Consider the following 23,691-nt stretch of genomic DNA (forward strand, 5'->3'; position numbering starts at 1 on the left):
GTATGCACAAAATGCAACACAAAAACTCACGCGCGTGGTTTTTTCGCGAGTCAAACGTGCCAGACGCGGTACACTGACGCGCATTTCAAAAATAACTCCAAACATCCCCCAAGCAGAGGCCAGGAACAGCTACAGCAAGCCATAACCACCCCAACCTCTCCAAGGGGAACGAGGACCCCAGGACCAGCCGCAGCAAGCTGCTGCCTTCCCGGGAGCCTTCTGGCTTCACCCTTCTATGGTTGCTTTCAGGCCAGGGAGCCCCAGAGCCCACTTTGGGGCTCTGGGACTCCCAGGCATGCAAGCACACCAGAGTCCCTAAGGCTATCTCCTGTGACACCATACACCGCACGACCCCAGAAGATGCCATAACAGAGAAAAAAAAAAACAGTCAAATGTGCAATGAACTCACCCTCGGTGTTGTCCTCCAGAAGTCTCCCTGGTGACGTCTCCCAACGAGGTAACCAAAAGGCGGTAAGTCTGTCAGGGTCAGTTTTTGTAAGACTATGTACCGTGACGGTTTTGCTTGTTAATCGTCATTCTTCATTTGTTGGGTTCACTTTTTAGGTCAATTTGGGCCCCATTTCCCGATTGCTCGTTAAAAGACAAACGTTTTGATGTATAATGTCCCACATACTCTGTGGGAAACTATTAAAATTAGGTGGTAAATAATATAACCCGGGCATGATGGGAAATCTATTCAGGCTGTCCCGTTCATAGGTCTTACGTCCTGTTTCCTGGTGGGCTTAGAAGTAGGGGCGGGGCTAGGGTTACTTTAGCATTAGCGTCTATGTTAGCACCCCTAGGTTAGTGTTTCAATCTACTTCCTCAAGGTCTATGAGTTGTTTTATTTTGTTTTTGGGCGTATTTCCGTTGTTAGCCTAGCTTAGCATTAGCTTAGCATTAGCATCTATGTTAGCACGTGTTTCAATCTACTTCCTCAAGGTCTATGAGTTGTTTTATTTTGTTTTTAGGCATTTTTCCACTGTTAGCCTACCTTAACATTAACATTAACATTAGCTTGGCATTAGTATCTATGTTGGTTAGGGATGTGAGATAGAACGCAACCCGGGTTAAGAAATGGCGTCAAAAACGACGTTTAATTATTCAAAACTCTCACATGGCGCCCTGAACGCACCATCCGAGTGACGTAAAAAGCGGCGTTCAAAGACAGACGGAAACGCCGTTTTTTCCGCCACTCGGCAGAAAACGCCGTTCAAAGATGCATAAAAACGGCGTTTTTTACGGCGTTCTGTGCCAGCTGTAACGGCGTTTAAAACGGCGTTTTATTGAAATTATGCAGGGCACTCCCCATGGTTCCCTCATCCAATTACTTTCAACTCATTTCACCCAATCAAAGAAGAGGAAGTGCAGACCACACTAATGCATCACCGATTCACCTTGCTGCTAAGTTAGTGATGGTGAGATGAAGCCTCATGATGAACTGAAGCTTTCCACCCAATTGGTCGACTCATGGTTCGAAGCATTGTGATGATTCATTTGCTCTACTGCGCCATCAAGTGGACAATTCAAGTGAAGCGGGCTCTGTGATTATAATGATGTGTAAACCTCTAAACTGAATAAATAAATTGTTTTCATGGTTATTTATCCCGAATATTGTCTCAGTATGTGTGATACAAAAGAGAAAGTGGAAACTATCAGGACAGAGTTTTGGTATTATTGTGTAACTGTTAGCCTCAGACAGTCAGTCAATAGTATAATTCAGATCATAGATCAGTACATTTACTTATTTTTATAACTATAAAAAGAAAGCTGACACTTTCGAGACTTTATCTAATCTGTAAGCATCACAGCAGATGCCTTTGTGTCAACGTAGCTGAGGCTAAAACAGAAAAACGATTTTATAAAAATATTCAGCAGTAGATCAAAACTGAAAGAAAACCATTAATCAACACATTAACATTACCTGATGCTGCTGAATTGAAGCAGAGCAAATTGCAGAGGTTTTATTAGACACACACCTTAGCGTTTTGCAATTTTGCATTATATTAAAAAGTTTAAATTTGTTTAGTAGCCTATTGAACGGCAGAAATTAGGTTTTCTTTTCGGAAGTATTTAAAAGGGAAAAAACAGCGGCCGACAGCGCTGTAAACAACGATAGACTTATGCGTAACCAACAAGCGATTTTATTGTATCCTCCTTTGTGTGGTCGGGTAAGGTTCCTAGAATTTCCAAAAAACATCTTGTTAAACATAAGACTTGTGGTGGCCTTGGACTCCCAAATTTTAGATTATATTATATGGTTGCACACTTAAATATTTTTTCATTTTGGCGAAGGTGTACTCCAGGTGCTGATTTGGAAGGACAGCCTTCATGGTTGATGATGGAACACCTGTCTTGTAGACAAACTTGTCTTCCAGCCCTGCTTAATAGCCCGATAAAAGTGAAGAATACACTATATGGCAGAAATCCTGTAATTCAAAATTCAATTAAGGTCTGGAACCAACTATTGGGCACAGTAAAGGCTCCTAAAATGTATCTGGATGCTCCAATTTGTAACAATCATGCCTTCAGACCTGGGCTGGAGGACATCACGTTTGTGACATGGCAAGGAAGAGGGATTTGTTCTCTCAAAGATATTTACATTGATGGACGTTTTCCATCTTTTCAGCAATTGAGGGTGAAATTTAATCTTCCTAATTCACATTTTTTCAGATTTTTACAGTTGAGACATTTCATCAAAGCATCTATTCCACAGTATGATTTGATTCCTCGAAACTCAGTGCTTGACAGCTTCGTGTCGGTTGAGCCCTACACTAGAGGTGCTGTGTCTCGCTTTTACAGGGCCTTACTAGATATATACAGTCCTTCATCTGATACTTTTAGGGAGCAGTGGCAGGAAGAACTGGGGGTGGATGTTACTGATGATGTTTGGCAGGAGTGCATTAAGAATATATATTGTAGTTCTATAAATGCTAGATATAATCTGATCCAATTTAAGGTTGTGTATAGGTTGCATTTTTCTCCCACTAAAGTGGAAAAAATATATAAGAACATTTCAGCCCTCTGTGTTAAGTGTTCAAGTGATCGAGGAACTTTATCTCACCTTTTCTTTCAATGCCGAAAACTGCAGCTTTTTTGGAATCATCTGTTTGATTTTCTGACCAAAGCTATTGGCAGGGAGGTCCCATGTACCCCCTTAGCAGCATTGTTCGGGGTGTCTGAACCGGGATGGGCAAGGGACAAGACAGAGACGCAGGTTGTGTCAATGACTACACTTGTGGCTAGAAAGCTGATACTTCTCTGCTGGAAGTCTGATAAACCTCCTACCTTCGAAATGTGGTTGAGAGAATTTGGAAATGTACTCCATCTGGAGAAAATCAGGTTTACCTTGTCTAACCGAGAGAGAGTGTTTTATAAGATTTGGCAACCAGTCATTAGCCTGATGGATAAACTTAAGTGAAATGTACTCTGTTTTAACATTTATATATGCTGTATTACCACCTTGTTGATTTGCTGTCCACCTTCTATTGTGTTCTCTTGAAGGTGGTCGTTGTATACTGTCCAATTATAAAATCAATAAAAATATATTGAAAAAAAAAAAACAGTAACTGAAATAACAAATCATTACAACAAAGAGCATCTCTGAACGCACCAAACCTTGAAGCAAATGTGTCCTATAAGCTAAGAGCAGGAAACTGAAGGTACAGTTCACACTTACTCACCAAAATCAGATGACTGAATACTGGAACAAAATTGCCTGGTCTGATGAGTAAAAATTTCTACAATGCCATTTGGATGGTATGGTTGGAATTTGGTGTAGAAAAACAGGAAAGGATGGATCCAACATGCCTCAAGTCAGTGGTTCAGACTGGGAGTGGTGGTGCAATGGTGTATGAGATTTTCTTGCCACACTTTGGGCCTGTTATCAGCAAGTATCATGTACCTGAGAAATAACCAGAGTGCACACATGTTCTGGTAACTACTTCCTGCAGGATAACACACCATACCACAAAGCTCATCTCAAACTGGTTTCTTGAACATGACAATGAGTCCACTGTACTCGAATGGCCTCCGCAGTCACCAGATTCCATCCAAAGAGAACCTTTGATATTCACATCATAGATGTGCAGCAGCTGTGATGCTGATGAGGCCAATATGGACCAAGACCTGAGGAATGTTTCTGTGCCATGAAGAATTGGGCAGAAAGGCACTCCAATCAGGTAATGGCAGAATGTACCTATTAAAGTGGCTGGTGAGAGTACAGTTGTGGTCTTGGGAAAACTCCACTCGGTCACTTTGAAGGTTAATGATTTGGCAGAATGCAAAAAGCAGTGCAATCCTTTGTAGCCAGACACACTTCAGTCAGTAGCAGCGTCTGAATTCATCCATGATGAAGCTTTAATAACAAATGAAGAATTTCCATCAGGCTTGTGAACAGCATGCCCTAATTATTTTTTTAAAATTAATTTTACTTCATGAGTAGGCATTGAAGTTAATATCAATCTAAAAGGTCCTTAAAAACAAAGAATTTAAAGACTCTTTTTTTCTTCATGTGTAAGCAAAATCGAGGACCTTCATGACAGAGAGAAAGGCTGATGCTGAAATTTTTTTTATTTTAGAAAGCTTCTTGTTATACAACAAAAAAGTAACAGTGATTTTGCATTCACTGTACATCCATTATTCAATAAACAGTTACATACTCTACAAACAAGGCTTTAGTAACATTTTTCTTTTTATTCCTCCACAAAAGCAAAGACAACCTCTCTACTCTGCTGCTTCCCCATCAGGCGACGGTTCATACTGCATCAGCTGGAAGATGAAGAGGAAAACGAGAAGGTTAAAGGTCACAGAATCAGGACCAAATACAGACATGTGATTATCTGTAAACGCTCACCTTGCTCCTCAGCTCTTTGTTCTCCTCCATGAGCTCGTTGTATTTCTGTTGTAGATCAGCCAGCTCTGTACGAAGAGCCTCTGTGTCTGCTGGCTCTGGACCAGCTGCCCCAAGATGAAGCTTTATGAAACTGTTGCCATGGTTAAGGTTAACCAGTGCATGGAAATTTTAGTCATTAAAAATATCTAATTTCATTAGAGCAGAACAAGGTCCAACTCTGTTCAGCCTGTTAATTCAGGAGACAGATGATCCAGTTTGTAGGTATGGGAAACTGTTGCAGGAGAATGACTCCTTAGCTTAAGAACTGATGGCCTGTGACAGACTCACCCACTGCAAGTATGTGTGCAAGTAGATTAAATCAAATCCCCTGAACACATTAAAAAAAACTTACATTTTAAATTTGCTGCCATAACAAGAAACTAGCTTTTTCCACAATAACACAGCTGAGTGATTATTTGATCAAGTCTACATCCTTGCAGTTATACTGAGATGCACAGAACATCAGCATATCAATGAATTTTGATGGAGTTCATTTCCCCTCTCTACATGGCTGTAGAATTGGAGATGTTAAGATATTTATTGTGAATTAAAACTCAAAGTCTTAAAGGCTACCATTCATCTCTAAATGGAGCAGGAGTCACCTCATTGCCCATCTGAAGGTTTCAGGAGATGATGGTGCATTTAAATGATCAAATTGTCTGCAATCATAACATTTTAAGACTGATAATACCACAAACAGTGCAGTGGTTTAACCTCTAAACCTGTTTAGATTGAGTGAAATTTTGTGAAAAAGTATTTGCCAACTTCCAGATCTTATTTTTACACATTTGCTACATTTAAATATTTCACATGATCAAACAAAGAACCTGAATGTCCACTTCTTAATGACTCAAATAATAATTAAAGTTTTGGAAGGCTTTATCTAGTCAAAGTTTGGACTTAAAGTGGCAACTGAAGCTCAAAATCCCTCAAGTGTGGCTGAAGTAAAACAGTTTTGCAAAGAAGAGTGATCCAAAATTCCTCCACAGTGATGTGAAAGACTTGTTACTGGTTATACCAAACAGTTGCCTTTCTTGTTGGTGGCAAAACCAGTTATTAGGTTTAGGGGGAATCACTTTTTCCACATAGGGCCTGGTAGATCTGGATAACTTTTCCCCCTTAATAAATGAAATAATAATTTAAAACGTGCATTTTCCACTTACAGTTATATGTCCAATATTAAAACACATGAGATCTGAAACATACAAGTGTGACATATCTTTTTTGCTTTGAAGATATAGGTGAGCCACATCAGGAACTGATTGTTACCACCTGTGGTTGTAGTAAGGCTGCAAAAATGAGAAAAGGATACTCCAGGGCATTGTTAGGTTTCTCAGGCTCCTCATAAAGAGCAACTAAAACTGCAAGAAAGAGGGGGACAGCACGGATATCAGTAAAAACAAATTAAAAGACTATTTCACAGAATGTATTATCGTTAACGTCAACAGGCCGAACAGGTGGTCCATTTACCGCTTGTTAAGGTGTCGAGGACTCCAGATTTTTCGAGGTATCTTCTAAATTGTTCCCGCTTCGACTCAGAGGCCTGAAAAAAGACAAATAGTTGGATGACACATAAGTTAGGAGCCCATTCATACGCCGACATAAAGCAAGAACGCTTTAAAAACTCTGCACTCCCATGGTGCCTTCACTGCCTTCCACCGTGTTGACGAGCAGAGGTCATGTTGTTATGACGCTAGCTAGCTAGTTTGACAAACTTTAAATATTACCACGGAAAACATAACAACTACAGAAAGTAAGGCCAAAAATACTTACTCTATATTGAGCCATGACTTCAATAATAGCCGTGTAACTCCGGGTCGTCTACAATGTGCCAAACGGCCAATAACTTGAGACTAGCTGCAGCTGTTTGAATGCTAGGCAGGAGGTGACTCTGTTGCCATAACAACACATCCAACCACGCGGAAATGAAGTTTTTCCAATAAATAATCAGCTTGTAAAAGGAGAAGAAAGACCACAGAGTAGCTGTCAGAATAAGATAAATTTAAACAATAACGAAACGTAAGTTTTTCAGTTTACGAGCAAACTACTGAAATGCCTCAGACATCGAAACTAGACGATGAAGCTATGTTGCCAGATTTGCACCACAGACATACAGAACCTACCATAATATGATTTTTCGTCTTTTAGGCAACAACCCGCTATAATTGGGAAATAAAGCAAGCCGAATTTTGTGTTAGGAGCTCCTGTTTGCCATATACTACTGAGTGCTCTAAAATCGAGTAATGGATTGCTCTGATACCGAAGGTATCGTAAAAATGTCATAATTCACTGTCGAAGCTTTTTTTCCCGGGTTTCTACACTGGCATATTCGAAGTACTCTTGAGAGATATTGTCACCCTCGGGAAGAAAAAGTCAAATTTAATTTACAAATAAATACGTGCAACTTCTCTGCTTTTTGTATGTAATTTAGTTTTTATGTTTAAATGGCTTGGCCTCACTGCTGCCGCCCCTATCTGGCAACACGGAAGGGTGAACACAAGCCCTCACGCAAGCGCGCTACCAGCGCAACGTCCGATTTATAAAACATATGAGCTGCAGTCATTGGATAGTCTAAAACTAGGCGTGGCTTATCTACTGCGTTTTCAAATCGGCCCCTCCCAGAAGCTCATATGACGGGTGTAAAAACATCAGCACGGAAAGGAGTTTCTATTGTTTCACCGGCTTCAACATGACACCGATTGTCAAGTGTTAAGCCTCCTGTGCTTCTACCTCCAATAAAACCTAATGAATTATAGTTTTTAATCCTTCACAAGGTAAGCTGCTTTTGATCGATATCCCGTTAATCAGTGACACATTGTAGCTAAGCTGTTAACAAACATATCCTGGCTAGGACATTTAACAGGTAGGCTTTCTTTAATTGGAAACGTTTAAGTATATTAACACTTATTTAATGTGTCTGAATGTTGATATAGAGTTACAGTTACGTTATTTAGACATATTACACCATGCTGTGGTGTGTCTTAGTGTGGCAAAGATGAGTTGATTTAGCTCCGTTTCCTAAAATATTTAATGATATTCATCTACTGGAGGATGAACAGATGCTGTTTCTAACTATTATTTAGTGGGATTTACGTTGCTACGTTAAAAAAAATAACTCGTTAAAACCACAACAAGTTCTGTAGTAGGCGGTCCCTAAAAGTTTGTGTAAATGTTTTAAGAGGTTTCATCTTTTTCTGCCAGTGCTGATAATAAGACTTATTCAGCATCACATTGGACTACACAGTCCATCACACGATAACATAAAAACAAACTTTAACTTCCAGTTACGGATGGGAAGCTGGTGGAATATAATCTGCCAAACCTCGAAGCTGTGCTGATTTACATAAAGTTATGCATATGAAAATTTGAGATCTGGTTACCCGTCTTTACTTTTTCAAACCCAGTTCCCTCCAAACTAAGCAGCAGAAAAAGTCAGTGTAATAATACGTTAACTATTCCTGAAGAGGTGAAATGTGCTCTGAGGATCATGATAGACTCTCACACACACATATTTGCACACACGCTCACTCGGAGGCACGAATCACATGGTAAAGGCAAATAATATAAGTTTTGTTATACAAAGCTCTTAAATGGATTAACAGAATACACATTTTGTGAGCCATCTGAGGATGACTGATAATAATCAGATTAAATTACCTGTTTAAAGGTCAAATTAATTGTGGATATTTTCTAGTATTCTCATCCTGATTGGGCTCTCTTTCTCTCAGGGTTATTTTTTGTTTTGTTTTAGGTTTTCTTTGGTAACTATAAGTTTGAAAATACAAATCTGGAAAGTTCATGGTGCATGACAACAAAGAGGTGAGCCTATAAATAAAGCACAGACTTTAAGTGTCATTACTCAGTGAGAGTCTCAGGTGTTTTTCCACACAGCTGGCTATTCAAGTCTGCATACTTCTCAAACAGAGTGACACGGCAAATTTGAAGTAAATCAAAGAGGAAACAACTTCTTATATTTAAAAAATATTAAACTCTTTGCAGATTTAATGACTGATTATTTGCATAAATTATTGTTATTAAAGAAACATGTCAGGCTGTACCTGGATGCAAAGTTTAAAAATTAAGTGCAAAAAGGAGAGCAAAGATTAATCCAAAAACACCCACAAGGTGCCGGGGAAACACAGGAGGACGAGGAAATCACACCACACATGACAGCAAACACCAAAACAAAGCACAAGAGAAAACCTGACACTATCAAAGTAAAACAGGAAACAACTGAAATGCAGAAACAAAGCAGACTCATACTGGATGTAGAGACAGTGGAAACAATGTGAGAGACTAAAATAAAAATAAAATAGAAACGTCCATGAAAAATGGGAACAGGATGCTCAAAGTCAAATGACCATGACATCAGAACCAAAGCTGTAGGCAACAAGACTAAAAACTGAGGTCAACAATAAATACTTTTTCATTTTTCACTCTTCCTTTTTGCACCATAAACTGTAGATCTATATTTAAAACACTGAGGGGATGACCTCAAGTTAAGGACAATTTAATGGTGATGTCTCCCTTTTTTTTCCCAAAAAGTGGATAATCAAAAAAATAACCTGGAGAAAGTAATCGCTGCTGGAAAACCTCTCGCACACTTACACTCCGTTAAAGTTCAGTCCAGCGGTTTTGAAACTTTGAAATCTAGGACATGTTCACATGTAGTCCCGCTGCATGTGAACATCTGAGTCACAGTTTGGGACCAAAACATACAGAGACTGACTGACCAGGTGAACTCCCAATCATCTCAGCCAAGTGTGCCAGACAGCAGCTGTGGTTCAAAGGCTTATTCACAGTGATTACGAGTGTTTATTGATGAGATAAGAGAAGCCACTGTCGTGACACCGAGTTTCACTTCTTATGTGAGAACATCTTGACCTCTTTGTCTTATAAAACTCTGTAGTTAGCTTAACTACAGGGTTTCGATTGGGTCGTGTGGGTGTTTAAACACATTTAAAGTTCAGTCTCATGTGTCTAAAGGCTGCTGGATGAGCATCAGAGTCACAAAATATATGAACTTGACTCTACTGAGATGCAGAGATGATTAAATACACTCATAATAAATGGCTCTTATTGCAGTCTACCAGACTTTCACTCTTCTACTCTGTATAATAAAATCTTAAAGAAATCCCCCCTCAAACGCCAACAGTCTAAAATTAAAGTAAATTAAGATTTATTATGATATGTCACGTAAAAGATTAAAGTCATGATATTTAAGAAGCCGTTCCCCAGAAAGAGGATGTGAGGAAGTGACAGGAATTGTTTTGGAGTTTCACTGATAGAGATAAACTTTTATTTGTAACAAAAACAGTTAGAAGGAAAGCAGCTAAATCTGTGTGCTGGTCAAAAGAAAGAAAAGCAAATGCTTCAGGTGATAATTTAATTAATTTTCTGTTAATCGACCAGTTGGCACAGCTCCACGATCTTCTACAGTTTTCTTCTTGTTTGAAACGTTTCCATCATTTGTCCTGATTTTATATTTTACTTTTCATTGTGTCTTTAAACTTAACAGACAGAAACAAAACGACTTAGAAACAGATGACAGTTTTACAAAGACTTCCTGTAGTTAAAGAGTGGGTGTCATCTTTTCTCAGAGCATTTTAAAAACTTCCCGCAAGGAGCAGGATCGAAATGCAGGAACTAAAAGTCCCTTCACGTCATCTTCTCTCATAACAAACATACTCCAGCAAATAGATTTAACTTACCACAAAGTCAACTGTCAGTGTCTTCCATTCTGCTTTAAATCTAATCTTTATAGTCTCATTTTGCACCCTTTCTATGCTATATTATCCACGATGATCCATGTTTATTTCAGACAGACTGAAACGTTTCACTTCAAACTATTGGTGTTTTTAATGTTTTGGCTAATAGCTGTTGTGTTAATTTTCAGACATACACTGACTTTGTTAACAACGATTTAATGAAATCAATCAAACTTTATTTGTGGTTCAGTTCAAAGTGCGTCACCGATGATGGACCAGCTGATAATTTAATAATATTTGTTTTATAAAAAAAGAGAAAACTACAGAGAAATTAAATAAAATTATAAAGAAATAAAAATAAAATTTAAAATGGTCTATAAGCACAATCAGAAGATTTAGAGAAAAATGAAAAACAATTAGAAAAATGAATTTGGAAAAAATAAACATTAAATAAAATTTAACATAAATATAAAATTAGATAGATATTTTAAATTAAAAAAAATTATCAACAATTTGAAAATAATTAAGGACCAAATATAAAATTAACTATTATATTACATTAGAATAAATCCCTCCATTATATCCAATTAATATCAATTAAAGATAATTTATATTAATTATTAATTGTCTCTCTTATTATGTCTGTAATTTCTAACTTTTAATCTGATCTTTGGTCACACAAAACCTGTTTAAAACCACGTTTGTACCCGTGAAAACAGATGTGTGTCAGCCTGAGGTTGTGGGTTGTGTTCTCAGTTCCCAAAAAGCTTAAAGTTGTAACAAAGAGCAGCTGAAATAACAATAACAATAACTGCTGTGTTAGTGTGAACGCTCTCTGAGCTTCATCGTCAGCATCATCATCTCCATTAGAGCCAATTCGAGCATCAGTAACTTAATGAGTTCAGACATGTGGAAGTATTTTGGAAGTGGAAGAGCCAGTCTGAGTGTGTGTGTGTGTGTGTGTGTGTGTGTGTGGGTCAGCATATTACAGAGTGTCCTTACAGAGTGTCTAAACCTGCTGCCTGTCAGCACGCCATGGCATTTGTCATGTGTTTGTCCCACATCCTCTTTGTTGTGGTTTAATAAGTTGATCCTGCCTTTGCAGACATCCCGGGCACCATGGTTCACTGACATCGACACAGACTGAATATTTTCCCGGATCCAGCCGCCTGCCATGCCGCCGCCCGATGGCTGCTCCATCAACTCAGCCGCTTCCGATGAGAGTGAGGACACCGAACCTCTCATCGGGAGTGATGAAAGTGAGGAAAACATTTTTTACATATGAATCTTTACCGGAAATATTGAATCTGCTTTGAAAAGATAAGCTGAACACGCAGCAGGTTGAGCTTTTTGTATCACTGAAGTGTTTGGATCTAATTTTGAAAATGACTAGAAAAGTGAAGCTGTTACTTTTGTTGTTTTGTAGCGATGGTTTTCAGTTCTTCAGTCGTGCACACATCAGCATTAAAGATCACCTGTTATATAAGACCTCAGTGAGGCAGCTGACCTGGAATCACATGCTGCTGTAAAGATATAAACGATCTTAGTGATGCTTAGAGGCCAGTTTTTTGGCTTGTTACAGGAAAAATCTGTAATGTTTAAACAGAAATGTTTGTAATAAGTCAGGAAAATGATTTATCTATTCAGCTTATTTACAAAGCCCTCAAAGTTTACCCAAAATGCTCTTTGTGGTTTCTTTGTTTTGTTTTTTTCTCCAGTAAATGATCAGAAACAGAAAATCCAGGGTACTAGTACTGATGATTAGAGGCAATATCATGCTTTCACATTGTGGTGCGAGTATGGAAGTAGCTCTTCTAGGGCGGTATCTGAAAGTAGTGCCTGTATTTGAAGCGGCTCAAACGTGCATGGGAAAATGACCTAAAAGAGGACATCTGCCAAATTTAAGGCTCTTTAAAAAATACACTGTTTATTTCTCTGTGTGTGATCAGTTCCTCCTCGGTGCTGCTCGGCCCGCTTCAACCTCGCCTTCCTGATGTTCCTCGGCTTCACTGTGGTCTACGGTCTCCGTGTCAACCTCAGTGTCGCCATGGTAGCCATGGTGAACAGCACCGACCCAGATCCAGACAGAAACCACTCCGTCATCAACGCCTCCTGTCCACCACCATCAGGACACAAGAACACTAGCAACAACTTCCAGCAGCCTGCCGGGGTAACGCCACTCGAGCATTAAAAGAGCCGCCATCAAGATCTCTCCTCACGCTTTATTTTCTGTGACGCCTCCTCTCTGTGTCCTCTTGCCCCAGGTCCCTCACTACAACTGGGACTCTGAGACTCAGGGCTGGCTGCTCGGGGCTTTCTTCTTCGGCTACCTGTGCACGCAGATCCCGGGCGGCTACCTGGCCGGTCACTACGGGGGGAAGTTTTTCCTGGGTTTGGGTGTGCTGGGCACGGCTGCACTCACCCTGCTCACCCCTCTCGCTGCCAAATGGGGCTCGTACTGGCTCTTTGCACTGCGAGCTCTGGAGGGCTTTGGAGAGGTAAGACAGGGGGGAGACCAGACATCTTTTTCTTTATTTCTTTGACAGGTTTGTTTAAGCTCTAAACACCCATCTGTGGTTAAGGTTAAGGTCCAACATTTTAATAGGAATTTCACCTGTTAGAAGCAGAAGTGGGAAAACTGTTAACGGACCACAGATATGAAAGCCAGTCTAAAACAAATCTCACATTTTTATGCACATTAATTCTCTATTAAATGATTCTGACAGAAAATTTACAGTAAAACCTTAAAAGTTTGGTTGACCATATGTAAACGTTATTAAGATAAGATAACCGTATTTATACTAAGAATTATTAAATAAATAAATAATTACTTGAACAAAAATCTTTGAAAGGTAAGAAAATAATAGGCAAACTCAAGATCTCAGAGAATAAAAATCCAAATTAGGGGTTTAATAAGTAAAAGTCTGATGTTGTGGTATGAGGAGTCCTGCGTCTGCTCCTATGGGAGATGCAGGCCTCGCTCTGCCAGCGTGATCAGCTTGTGAACGACTGCCAAAAATGTAACGAGAAGAAAAACCAGTGGTACACTTTTTGGTTTAACCTTTTTACACGTACATCAAGAATGACTCCAGGTGTTTGTAGTTTTCCGCTCTGCCGACATAAACAGCTTCTATAACAGCGGGCAGATTATTTTCTTTACATTGTCTCTGTGTGCATCTTTAGGGTGTGACGTACCCGGCGATGATGGCGATATGGGCTAGGTGGGCTCCTCCTCTGGAGCGCTCTCGCCTGATAGCCATGTCGGGATCCGGGGGCAGCTTCGGGGCCTTCGTGGCCCTGCCGCTCACTGGCTACATCTCCCAGATGCTGGGCTGGCCCGCTGTCTTCTACATCTGTGGTGAGGGGAACACACACAGGCGCCACCACGAGCCATTTTTTTTACTACATTAAAACAACAAAAAACTGTTTAGAGCAATTTGTGTATTATTGAGGCTACACAGAGGTCTTGTTTTAATGTACAGTGATGGCAATCTATCTTTGGTACACACAATTTTACATTTTAGCTTATTCCTCTTTGGTTTATGACAACAGTAACATTACTTTTCCTCTGACTGGGCCTTGAAAACAATCACTGTTTAGCTCTTTGCATTCACTGCCAAATCTGCTGATTCTTTTAATCATTCACCTCCTCTTCCAGGCGGCGCTGGTTGCCTCTGGGCAGTCTTTTGGTTTATCTTTGTGTCAGATGACCCTCGCACCCATCGCCGAATCAGCAAAGAGGAGCGAGATTACATCATTAAAACCGTCGGACCACAGGTATGAGTGAAACATTAACAGATACATTATTTACATTGATCCTTGTGTGTGTCTCTGTCAGGGGACCCTGTTATAATCTGACCAAGCAAATCCTTCTTATCTTTTATACTCCTTATATTTATCTGGAGCTATTTGTATAAATCTATTTTATACATAAAGCTTAAGACTCCATGTGACATGTTTCTGCAGTAAAGGACTGTTGTTTTTGTTTGTTTTGTTGGTCCTCATCTGCTTTTTAATTATTTTGTGCTCTATATAGGGTCCTTGCTTTAAGAAGCACTGCTCTGTGACCCCGTATAAGGAAACTCCTGCACATTCACAGGCAACACACGATCTCAGTCCTGCCTTTTAGTCGTTAAATTAACTGGGCATCTTTAGTAAATACCAACAGCAGCTTTTTTTAACCCCCAAAAGAGATTTGCAAAAATTTGCAAATGTTTTTTTTTAAGTGGAAAAAAGTGGTAGTGAATATACAAATGACATTGTTTTCCATTGCTGTTCAAAATTGTCCCTCACCTGCTCCTATATGGGAGATTCTTTTCTGCTTGCAGTGAAGAGCGACTCATCACTTCCTTTATCTGACTTCCTGTTTCCATTTCCCTTACTGCTCTACTTTTTCTTACTCTCTCTTCCCCGCAGCTGACCTTTTGTCTCAGTTGGTTTTATATCCAAATATATTTTGAACAGATCCACTTATTATAGTTTAATCTTCTTCAGTAGGTTTCGTTTCAGTTTAGATTTTATTGTTTAAAAAGGTTTTGGAGGAGGGGGAGGGGCAATCACACTGATGGACAAGTATTGTGGTATACTTGGTTTTAAGGGCTTAAGAAGTTCAGATTTGGTTTTAAAGTACAAACTGCAGACAAACCGTCACATAGACATTCAGGTCTTGGTGAAAAATACATCCCTCTCAGCTCTGTTTAACCAAACCAATAAATATAGATTAAACTAATAAAGATTAAAACCAAAGACATTTCCTGCATATTTTTATGCTGTTTTGTACAGTTTTTGGGGTGCAGAGGATCATTTTGTCTAGTTTTTGTTTTTAGTTTAGTTTTTTACCCCTCAGCCATAAAAGGCTCATGGAGTATTGTCATCATTGTCCACGGGCAGGTGACGTGGACACTCAAGTCTCCATGGGTGTATCTACTAAAAATCTAGACCTCAAGGTTTGAGGTCAGAGGTCAGTTTTTCTGAAAATCTTCTGAGTGCGATAATTCTAGAAGGAAGTCACCTAGGATTTTGAAATTGATAACATAAGTCTATCTACTAGGAGGCTGAGGGGGACCACTATCTGTCGCCAGTATGTCACTATTTTTTTTACCTATAGTAACTTAAAACAGAATATCCTTCTTAACCCTACAGATGTCCTGTCTATGATTAAGTGTTTATTGCTGCAGAGTAGAGCCCAGCATTAGTTATTTTGGCAGCTGATAAATGAAAATTGAAAAAGTAAGCAGAAACACTCTTTAGGCATGTTATGAGTGTTGATGTTGCATAGTTTGTCCACCACAAAACACCCATTTGCAACAATGGGAACATCATAAATGCAGCCAGCTGATCCAACCTGAGAATCTGAGTCTGAAATGAAAAAGTATTGGCTAACATACTGGCTTTTAAATCGTCAAATATCTGCATCAGTATCGGTCTTAAAAACCCTATATCAGTCAGATTCTACTGCAAAGTCCTTAAATTTTATTATTTCAGTACATTGTTATGATTTTTCTCTAACCTGAACCGATGCTTCAGGGTACAGGTCATGGCTGGTCCTTGCCCTTGCTGCACATGGCGCTGTCTTTCCGACTGTGGGCCATCATCATCACCCAGATGTGCTCGAACTGGGCCTTCTACACCCTGCTCACATCCCTGCCCACCTACATGGACGTCATCCTGCACTTTGACCTGCAGTCGGTGAGATTTCCCTTCACTTGTTTCATGTTTAACTAAACGCTTCAGATGTTTGAGATCAGAGTAGAGACACATGAGACTCACTCAAGTAAAACGTAATAAAACTATGATGTGAAATTTAAGTTTTAATGTTATGATAGATTACAGGGACTTCGTTTTATCTTCTTTTTTCTCTTAATTGTAAAAAAATCTGTTGAATAGAAGAATCGAAACTGTGTCGGATAGTAAACGTGTAGCTTTATCCAAAAATATAGAAATGTCGGAGGGGAAATCAAGTGAAAGTCCCAAAATCTGAAACTACAGCATCAGCTCTACACTTCCCTGATGTCACTGTTTATATTTCTGTATTTCTGTGTTGGGACAAAGTCTGAACATCTGTCTGTGTGTCTGTATCAGAACAGCTTCCTGTCCTCTCTGCCGTACCTGGGCAGCTGGTTGATGGCGTGGCTGTCTGGAGTCATGGCGGACGCCCTCATCGAGCGGCGAGTGTTCAGCGTCACTGTCGTTCGCAAAATCTTCACGTTTGTAGGTAAATAAAACTTTAGAGCTCATTTCATCTGTGTGCAGGCTTACGTACATATAGGTGTTTGCATACTCAGGAGGTAAAGCAGGAAGTTAGTCTCTCGGGTTAAAGTCTTGACTTTTAAGAGAGTGTTACATCCACTTGTAATGAATTGTGTGAATCTTGTGGCCCCGCCTGGTTAGACAGGAGTCAGGATTCCTGCGCTGCTGGTTTAACATCGATATGTTATCGTGGCTCAAGAGTTGGGAGTTCGCCTTGTAATTGGAAGGTTGCCGGTTCGAGCCCCGGCTCGGACAGTCTCGGTCGTTGTGTCCTTGGGCAAGACGCTTCACCCGTTGCCTACTGGTGGTGGTCAGAGGGCCCGGTGGCGCCAGTGTCCGGCAGCCTCGCCTCTGTCAGTGCGCCCCAGGGTGGCTGTGGCTACAATGTAGCTTGCCATCACCAGTGTGTGAATGGGTGGATGACTGGTTGTGTAAAGCGCTTTGGGGTCCTTAGGGACTAGTAAAGCGCTATATAAATACAGGCCATTTACCATTTTTACCATATGAAAACACATTTACAAAAGGCTGTGGCTGTCCATGTGTTTTTTCGGCAACACGTGAACCCTGCAAGACCTGTTTGGTGAAACAGGATGAACACAAAACCCAGACCTGACTGAGGAAAATTTATGACCGAATCGAGGGTAGAATCAAACATTTAAAAAATCCTGCAGAATTTCTTCTTTCGTATAAGGGCTCTGTGGATTTAAGGTTCTGAGAGAGCCAAAAAAAACATGGCTGCATTTCTAAAATGCAAATCTTACTGCACTTTAATTTTTTTTTAAACTTGCACAACAACGACAGTATAAGCCTGTCATGAGTCATAGTTGGCAGAATTGTTGACTAAGAAAGAAAAAAATAAAAACCTAAATGTCAAAGTTGTTCCTGATAACAATCTATTGTGAAGTCCATTAAACTTGATTACCTATTCATGCCTGACTCTGTCTTCATGCTGGATTCCTGCTATGATGACTCATGAAATCCTCCTAGAATGTAGGATGCAGCTGAATTCACAAAGAGCAGAAAGCCTTACAGTCAGCAGCAGCGGTCAGCTGATTTGTTGGAATTTAGGAGTTATTTTGAGACTAATGAGTTCGATGGATCTTAGAGTTCCTCCGCCAGCAAAATCCCACTTTAAGCCCCGGCATTGGAATTACAAACATCCAGAAAGAATGAGAAACACGGCACAAACTAAACTTGGCTCATTTGCAACACTTCAACAAATAGTTTACTACAGAGATCATTTTACTGGAGTTTTCAGAAACCGAAACTGAACAGGCAGATCAGCGATAAGATCAGAGATCAGTAAATCATCCCTGGGTCCCTCCACGAGATGAAAAACTGTGTTCATCAAAGCTTTGTCTGCAGTTTTTACATGTGACACAGGAACAGTTGCTGTTCAACACAAACAAACGCTGTGCAGACTAAAGTTTGAGTGACTTAATGAAGCAACGCTGCCCCCGTGTGGTTTAGTTTGCATGTGTTGTTGTGATGCAATAGTATGAGGCCTGCAGGTCAGAACTTACCTGTCAAAAATGGTTCAATCCAGCCAACTGGATGAGTTTGAAAAATGCACAAAATGCAGTGAAGTCATGAACTTCTCCAATCTTTTTAAGTAAAGTGCACTGAGACGGCACTGTGTGACAATGTCTGGAGTACAAATGGATGGAAAGTTAAAAGTATTTCAATATACACACCTGTTTGACTCAAAAACATGTAAGACATGATTTTTTAGTTACAGAAACTCTACAAAAACTCTATTTTCTGAATGGATCGCTCATTAAACAAGTAAAATGATGAAATAATGAAATAAAAATGAAATAATACCTTCTGCTTACTGACAGTATTTTGGGGCTGAGTGGGTTTTGAGCTTCTTGAAGCACCTTGAGGCAACTATTGTTAAGACTTGACGCTAAATAAATAACATTTAATTGAATCATAAAACAAGAGCTGTGGTGAAGGAGTCCAGGTGACTGTGATTATAATGTACTTGTTTTTTAATGCGTGTGAGTATGCTGTGGTTTTACTGGTCTGGGATGAATGTGGCCCATGCACTGAAGTGAATTTCCTCCCAGTAAAAACAACGCTTCACTCAGAATAACTACCGTCCTAAATATTAGTGTGGGTCTATTCTGCTTTTCCTGATTTTGTTTTTTATATACGGTGTTTTTGAATTAGGTCGCATAGCTCAATAAAATAAATAATATGTTAAAAAACTCTGAGGTTAATTTTACATAACAGAAGTACAGGTTTCCTTTCTCTTCCCTTATGGACTAATGAAATTAGAATATGTGAAAGTAATCCCTGTGAGAAGCTCGGGTTTCAGACTGCTCTAAACAAACAGTTTCTGTTTTTTTTTTTTTTTATTTTGGCTCTGTGTGATGTCATTGAGAGCATACACACTCCTACCCGTCTGCTATTGAAACCTTCTGTTTGTGAGTGTCAGCCAATTGGAAGGAAGCAGCCTTTAAAGTGAGAGGAGCTTGTTTCCCGGAGGATAAACAGAGGTGTAGTATCAGGGCATCAGGTATATGCTAAATAGGGATTATTTTGGACTTTGACTCATGCAAAGCCGCTCTAGTAGTGTCCAGGTATAAAGACACAGAGCTGGACATGAGTAGATCAGATTCTCTCTTAAAGAGAGAAAGTGACCCGGTACTGTTTTATTTTTTTCCTGTTCCAACATCCGTCTCTTCTCTCCGCAGGTCTGTTTCTGCCCTCGGTTTTCCTCGTGGCTGTGATTTACGCTGGCTGTGACCACATCCTCATCGTCACCTTCCTCACACTGTCATTGACAACGGGAGGATTCAGCGCCGCCGGAGTCTTCATCAACCAGATAGACATCGCTCCTCGGTGGGTGTCGTCGTCCAAACAGCTGATTCAGTTTTTACTGCTTAACAGTTTAAACCCCAAAGACATGAAACACATAAAAGCTGCAAATCACTTAAGTGAACTATACACTGATAATCAGAGTCCACAGATCTAATGAAGACTTGGATAAATGAAACTGTGACAAACAGGTACTTTGTTTCCTGCTCCTGCAGGTATGCAGGATTCCTGCTGGGAATCACCAACACCTTCGGGACTATTCCAGGGGTCGTGGCGCCGATCGTAACGGGATACTTTACTGAAGATGTGAGTGTAAAGGCAAAATTCATCATTTCATCAAAGCACAAAGTCTTCTTAAGTAGGGTTAAGCTATTTTCGTAGCAGAAGCTGATATGCCAAAGTTAATGTACGAGGCTCGTTTTGAAAGCTGGAAATGTGGCTTAAATAAAACCCAACGCTAACCTGCTTTGACCTGTGCCCTGAACTACAAAGCTGGATCTGGATTCATTTATCCTAACTCTGGCAATCAGGGTAAACAACAGTGGTTATCATTTGCTAAACCCAGGGTTTATCAGCCTAGCTATGAAAACATTCACATTAAAGGGTTGGCGTTGGTGGCATCTGACCAATCACAAACATGGAGAGTGAATGATTTTACAAATAAGGATAAAACTTTATTACAGCAAAAACATGAAGGGGTTAAACATTTAAAACAGACTTGCATCACTAAAACGGATGCAGACAAATCAGCAAAGTATTAAAAGTACATTATGAATCTCTGTGCAATACTGAACTTAATAAAGTTCAGGGAAAGCTGGCAAAAATGCAGACTGTATAAGGTAACATATCTACCAGTATCACAGCTCTATCTCAGAACGTTTACACCCGGTGGTGTAAACGTTCTGAGAGCAATGAGTAAATACAAAAGCATAGACTTCTTACAAATTAATATAAGGTCCAAATTTACAAATAGGTGCCCTTTTTTTCTATCATATATAATATAAAATAATAAAATTGTTATAAAGTTTATAACCAATACACAGAGCTGTTTTCTGAGGACTGGTTGATCTTTTTATCTCAAACATAACCTGCTCCAGACAAAGTTAGGTCTACAGCATAAAAACCATGTACCTCTGTGAGACTGAAAACCCAGGTTTAATCATTAAGTTATCGGGATAAGCCTATAATCCTGCTTTAGTGCAGGCTCTGTCCTCTGGTGGATGTTAGGAGGGTTAAAGTCCGGCTGATGTTGCTGGATGTTTGTGTTCTCAGGTAGCGTAGCGTACGTGTGAAAACAGCCTTAGACTGCAATAGGAATGATAATAAATGATAATCTTCATATTTTTATTTCTTCAAGGTGGAAAATACACAGAAACTGTTATAAAATTGTTGAAAGCAGCAATAATTCACTGTCAGATTCACAGAGTTTAACGTTCATCGTCCTCTCCTCTGGTTGGCAGCACACTCTGGCCGGCTGGGCGAAAGTCTTCTGGGTCGCTGCTGGGATCAACGCGAGCGGCGCCGTCATTTACACGTTATTTGGCACCGGCAAGCTCCAACCGTGGGCCCTCACTGAGGAGGAGCGAGCTGAAGCTGAGAGGAAGAGGAACAGGTCCATCTCACATTAAAGCAGAAATATGCATCAGCAGCAGAGCCTTTACTCAGGCTTTAAAGACACATATACGGTTAGCTAGTTTTACACAGTTTTCTGATTTTAGAGGAACGTGTCTGGAGATTTAATCTATAAATTCAGGTATAAATTAAGGGACTTCATGCAGTATTCACACTTCATGAGCCTTAAGAGCTACAATATGCTCTTCTTGTTTACGAGGTGAGCTGATAGATTTATTTTTACAGTAATTCCAGCAACTATATTACAGCTTATGGAGCATTTAAAATTTCCTGTTAGGCACATTTTTAACCCTTTAAATTTGCTGGCAGGTGAAATTTCAAGGGTTAAAATGTTATCACTACTTTTAAGAAAAGATTCGTTTTGGTGCATGCGACGTATTCGAACGTGTGCTGCCTTTTAATAATCAGGAAACACGTTTACTCTTGTTGATGAAGTTTTAATCGTTTGTATGTGAGTTTTATTGAAAATTTTCCTGGTGATTTTGTTTCTTTGCACCTGTTTGATACTTACAACACTTCAGGTGAGACCAAAACAAATCGCTTTTTTTAAAGTTATTTTAGTTTTTCTTTTAATTTTACCTTGAACAAGGTACAGTTAGGAACAAAATGCATATTTTGCACAACAGGAGGGTCACTCCACATAAAATATACATATCTGGGGAAAAAAACACCATCAGGTGATTTTTATTCAAAGTAAAATAACTTTTATACATTTAAAGAAGTTTTGAATCTTCATGCTGTGAATATTTTCTGGGTTACAGGCCATCAGAGTACACAGGGATGTGTTAAAATTTGGTGCTTTTTTTAAGTCACTTCATTTTTTTCAAGCATTTTTTAGCCCTTTTAACTTTCATACAGGACATATCCACATGAACATTTTTCAGGATTGGTGTCATGAGTTATATCATAGCTCAATAGGAAAAAACAATTTAATGTCTTTGGTGTAAAGGAACAGGAATGAGCATCGGTACCCTGGTTGTTTGACCTGTTTTCTTATAATTCAGTGGAGATATCTGCATTTTAGGTATAGTTTCAAGCACCATATGACCACGGGAGGCCAGTCTAAACAAATTATATCTCATGAAAGTTCCTATTTGTCCCTACATTTTTATACCAGCCTCATCTTCTAGCTTAGATTCCTTCTGTGTTAAAACAGAAAAACAACATAATGTTTTCTGTAATAGTTTCGACATGAGCAAGTTTAGGTCCTGAAGAATGTTTTTAAAGGTAAAACTGAAAGCTTTGCCTCCAGCTCAGCTCTCTCTTCACCACAACAGTCATGTTCAAAGTCTATCTCAGCAATCTGTGAGCCCACCTAACCCTCCACCGTCACTCATGGATAAAATGCTCCCTCGCCTGGGGCCTCCTCTTTCCTCTGACTCAGAGTTAAAAAGCCTCCGTTTTCAAGCAGGGAACCACAGCCTCAAACTCTCATCCTGGTTATTTCACATTTCCTGTTCAGTTTCTGTCAGTTTCCTTTGGGATGAGACGGCTTCAGACGGGAACATCTGGCTGCTTTGAAGCTGCCTTTAGTGCGCCTTCCTCATCATCTCAAAATCATCCAAATCTTAACCCACCCTGTGTACTTTGGGAGCCTGTAACTCAAGAAATACTCACAGTGCTATAGTAAAAGTTTGCATGGTTTCATTAAAGATATGAAAGTTATTGGACATAAAAATCAGCTGATTTCAAAGGGGTCAGATGGGAGACGCTGACTGATTTTTCACGAAGTGATCCTGTTATTAGTTTATTGCACAGCTTCGTCTTTGGCTGCTTTGTTTGCAGTTTTCTGACCACTTCTACAGACTGTTTATTAGGACCAACAGAAGCACTTTTCAATGACATGAATACTCAGAATGTTTTATTCTGATAAGAGTGCCAAAGACCTGTGAAACATTACATTTTAGATTAGAGTTTTATCACTTGTTTTTAAGACTTAAAGCACCTTTGGGTGCTGGCATTTGCAGTGTTTGTAATCATATGGGTTTGCTTCAACAGTAAGAAGCTTCCTTTTATAAACTACAATAATTATTGTTTTTTATAAGATCTAAGAAATCTCATTATGGAGTTTATCAAAGAGCACTGTGATTGTAAAGATGTGATGATTTATTCACTTCCTCTGTGCTTAAAAAATGTGTGATGTCATAAAAATGTGTGCTTTTATTTTGAAAATAATTTTGTTGTTACCTGGATTACCTGAAAATTAAAATGAGTGCCATGTAAAGGGACTCCCTTATCGTATTTTTTTAATTTGACTGATTATAAACTCTTTACTTTACTAAGTAAAAGGTGATCAGGTGATAGGTACAATAAAGATTTGTTGTTTTCTGATATTTTTCTTCTCTTTTGTGGTCCAAACTCATGCATGTTAGATTAACTGGT

At 39.5% G+C, this 23,691-nt stretch overlaps 3 protein-coding genes across 3 annotated transcripts in view; 1 reads left to right on the forward strand and 2 right to left on the reverse strand.

Annotated features, from left to right (window-relative positions):
- LOC116315135 (fibrocystin-L-like) overlaps positions 1 to 533 on the reverse strand; it is a 70,269-nt gene extending 69,736 nt beyond the window's left edge. The window contains exon 1 of the mRNA XM_039605317.1: positions 410 to 533. The gene's annotated coding sequence lies outside the window, so the exon portion shown is untranslated. The remainder of the gene's footprint in view (positions 1 to 409) is intronic.
- A 4,016-nt stretch (positions 534 to 4,549) lies between these two features.
- On the reverse strand, positions 4,550 to 6,987 carry LOC116326663 (MYC binding protein). Its single transcript, XM_031748027.2, has 5 exons — positions 6,668 to 6,987; positions 6,365 to 6,437; positions 6,207 to 6,255; positions 4,856 to 4,985; positions 4,550 to 4,770 (listed from the first exon to the last, which is right to left on the reverse strand). The coding sequence occupies exons 1-5, from the start codon at positions 6,680 to 6,682 to the stop codon at positions 4,726 to 4,728; spliced, it is 312 nt and encodes a 103-aa protein (XP_031603887.1). The 5' UTR covers positions 6,683 to 6,987; the 3' UTR covers positions 4,550 to 4,725.
- A 540-nt stretch (positions 6,988 to 7,527) lies between these two features.
- Positions 7,528 to 23,640, forward strand: si:ch1073-513e17.1 (sialin). Its single transcript, XM_031748028.2, has 11 exons — positions 7,528 to 7,668; positions 11,708 to 11,861; positions 12,552 to 12,772; positions 12,867 to 13,100; positions 13,786 to 13,960; positions 14,261 to 14,379; positions 16,129 to 16,290; positions 16,684 to 16,816; positions 19,554 to 19,701; positions 19,893 to 19,983; positions 21,138 to 23,640. Exons 2-11 carry the CDS (start codon positions 11,777 to 11,779, stop codon positions 21,303 to 21,305), a joined length of 1,536 nt encoding a protein of 511 aa, XP_031603888.1. The 5' UTR covers positions 7,528 to 7,668; positions 11,708 to 11,776; the 3' UTR covers positions 21,306 to 23,640.
- Positions 23,641 to 23,691: the final 51 nt, after the last annotated feature.

Source organism: Oreochromis aureus, linkage group 22, assembly GCF_013358895.1.
Source record: "Oreochromis aureus strain Israel breed Guangdong linkage group 22, ZZ_aureus, whole genome shotgun sequence".
Lineage (NCBI taxonomy): Eukaryota > Metazoa > Chordata > Actinopteri > Cichliformes > Cichlidae > Oreochromis > Oreochromis aureus.

Bases quoted from the DNA above. Each gene is read 5' to 3' on its own strand.
- si:ch1073-513e17.1 (XM_031748028.2), top strand. From the start codon at position 11,777: ATGCCGCCGCCCGATGGCTGCTCCATCAACTCAGCCGCTTCCGATGAG. The intron at 13,101-13,785 runs GTAAGACAGGGG...GTGCATCTTTAG, and splicing joins CTCTGGAGGGCTTTGGAGAG to GGTGTGACGTACCCGGCGAT. The intron at 19,984-21,137 runs GTGAGTGTAAAG...TCTGGTTGGCAG, and splicing joins CGGGATACTTTACTGAAGAT to CACACTCTGGCCGGCTGGGC.
- LOC116326663 (XM_031748027.2), bottom strand. The intron at 4,986-6,206 runs GTATCCTTTTCT...CCATGGCAACAG, and splicing joins AAACCTAACAATGCCCTGGA to TTTCATAAAGCTTCATCTTG. The intron at 4,771-4,855 runs GTGAGCGTTTAC...TTCATCTTCCAG, and splicing joins ACAAAGAGCTGAGGAGCAAG to CTGATGCAGTATGAACCGTC.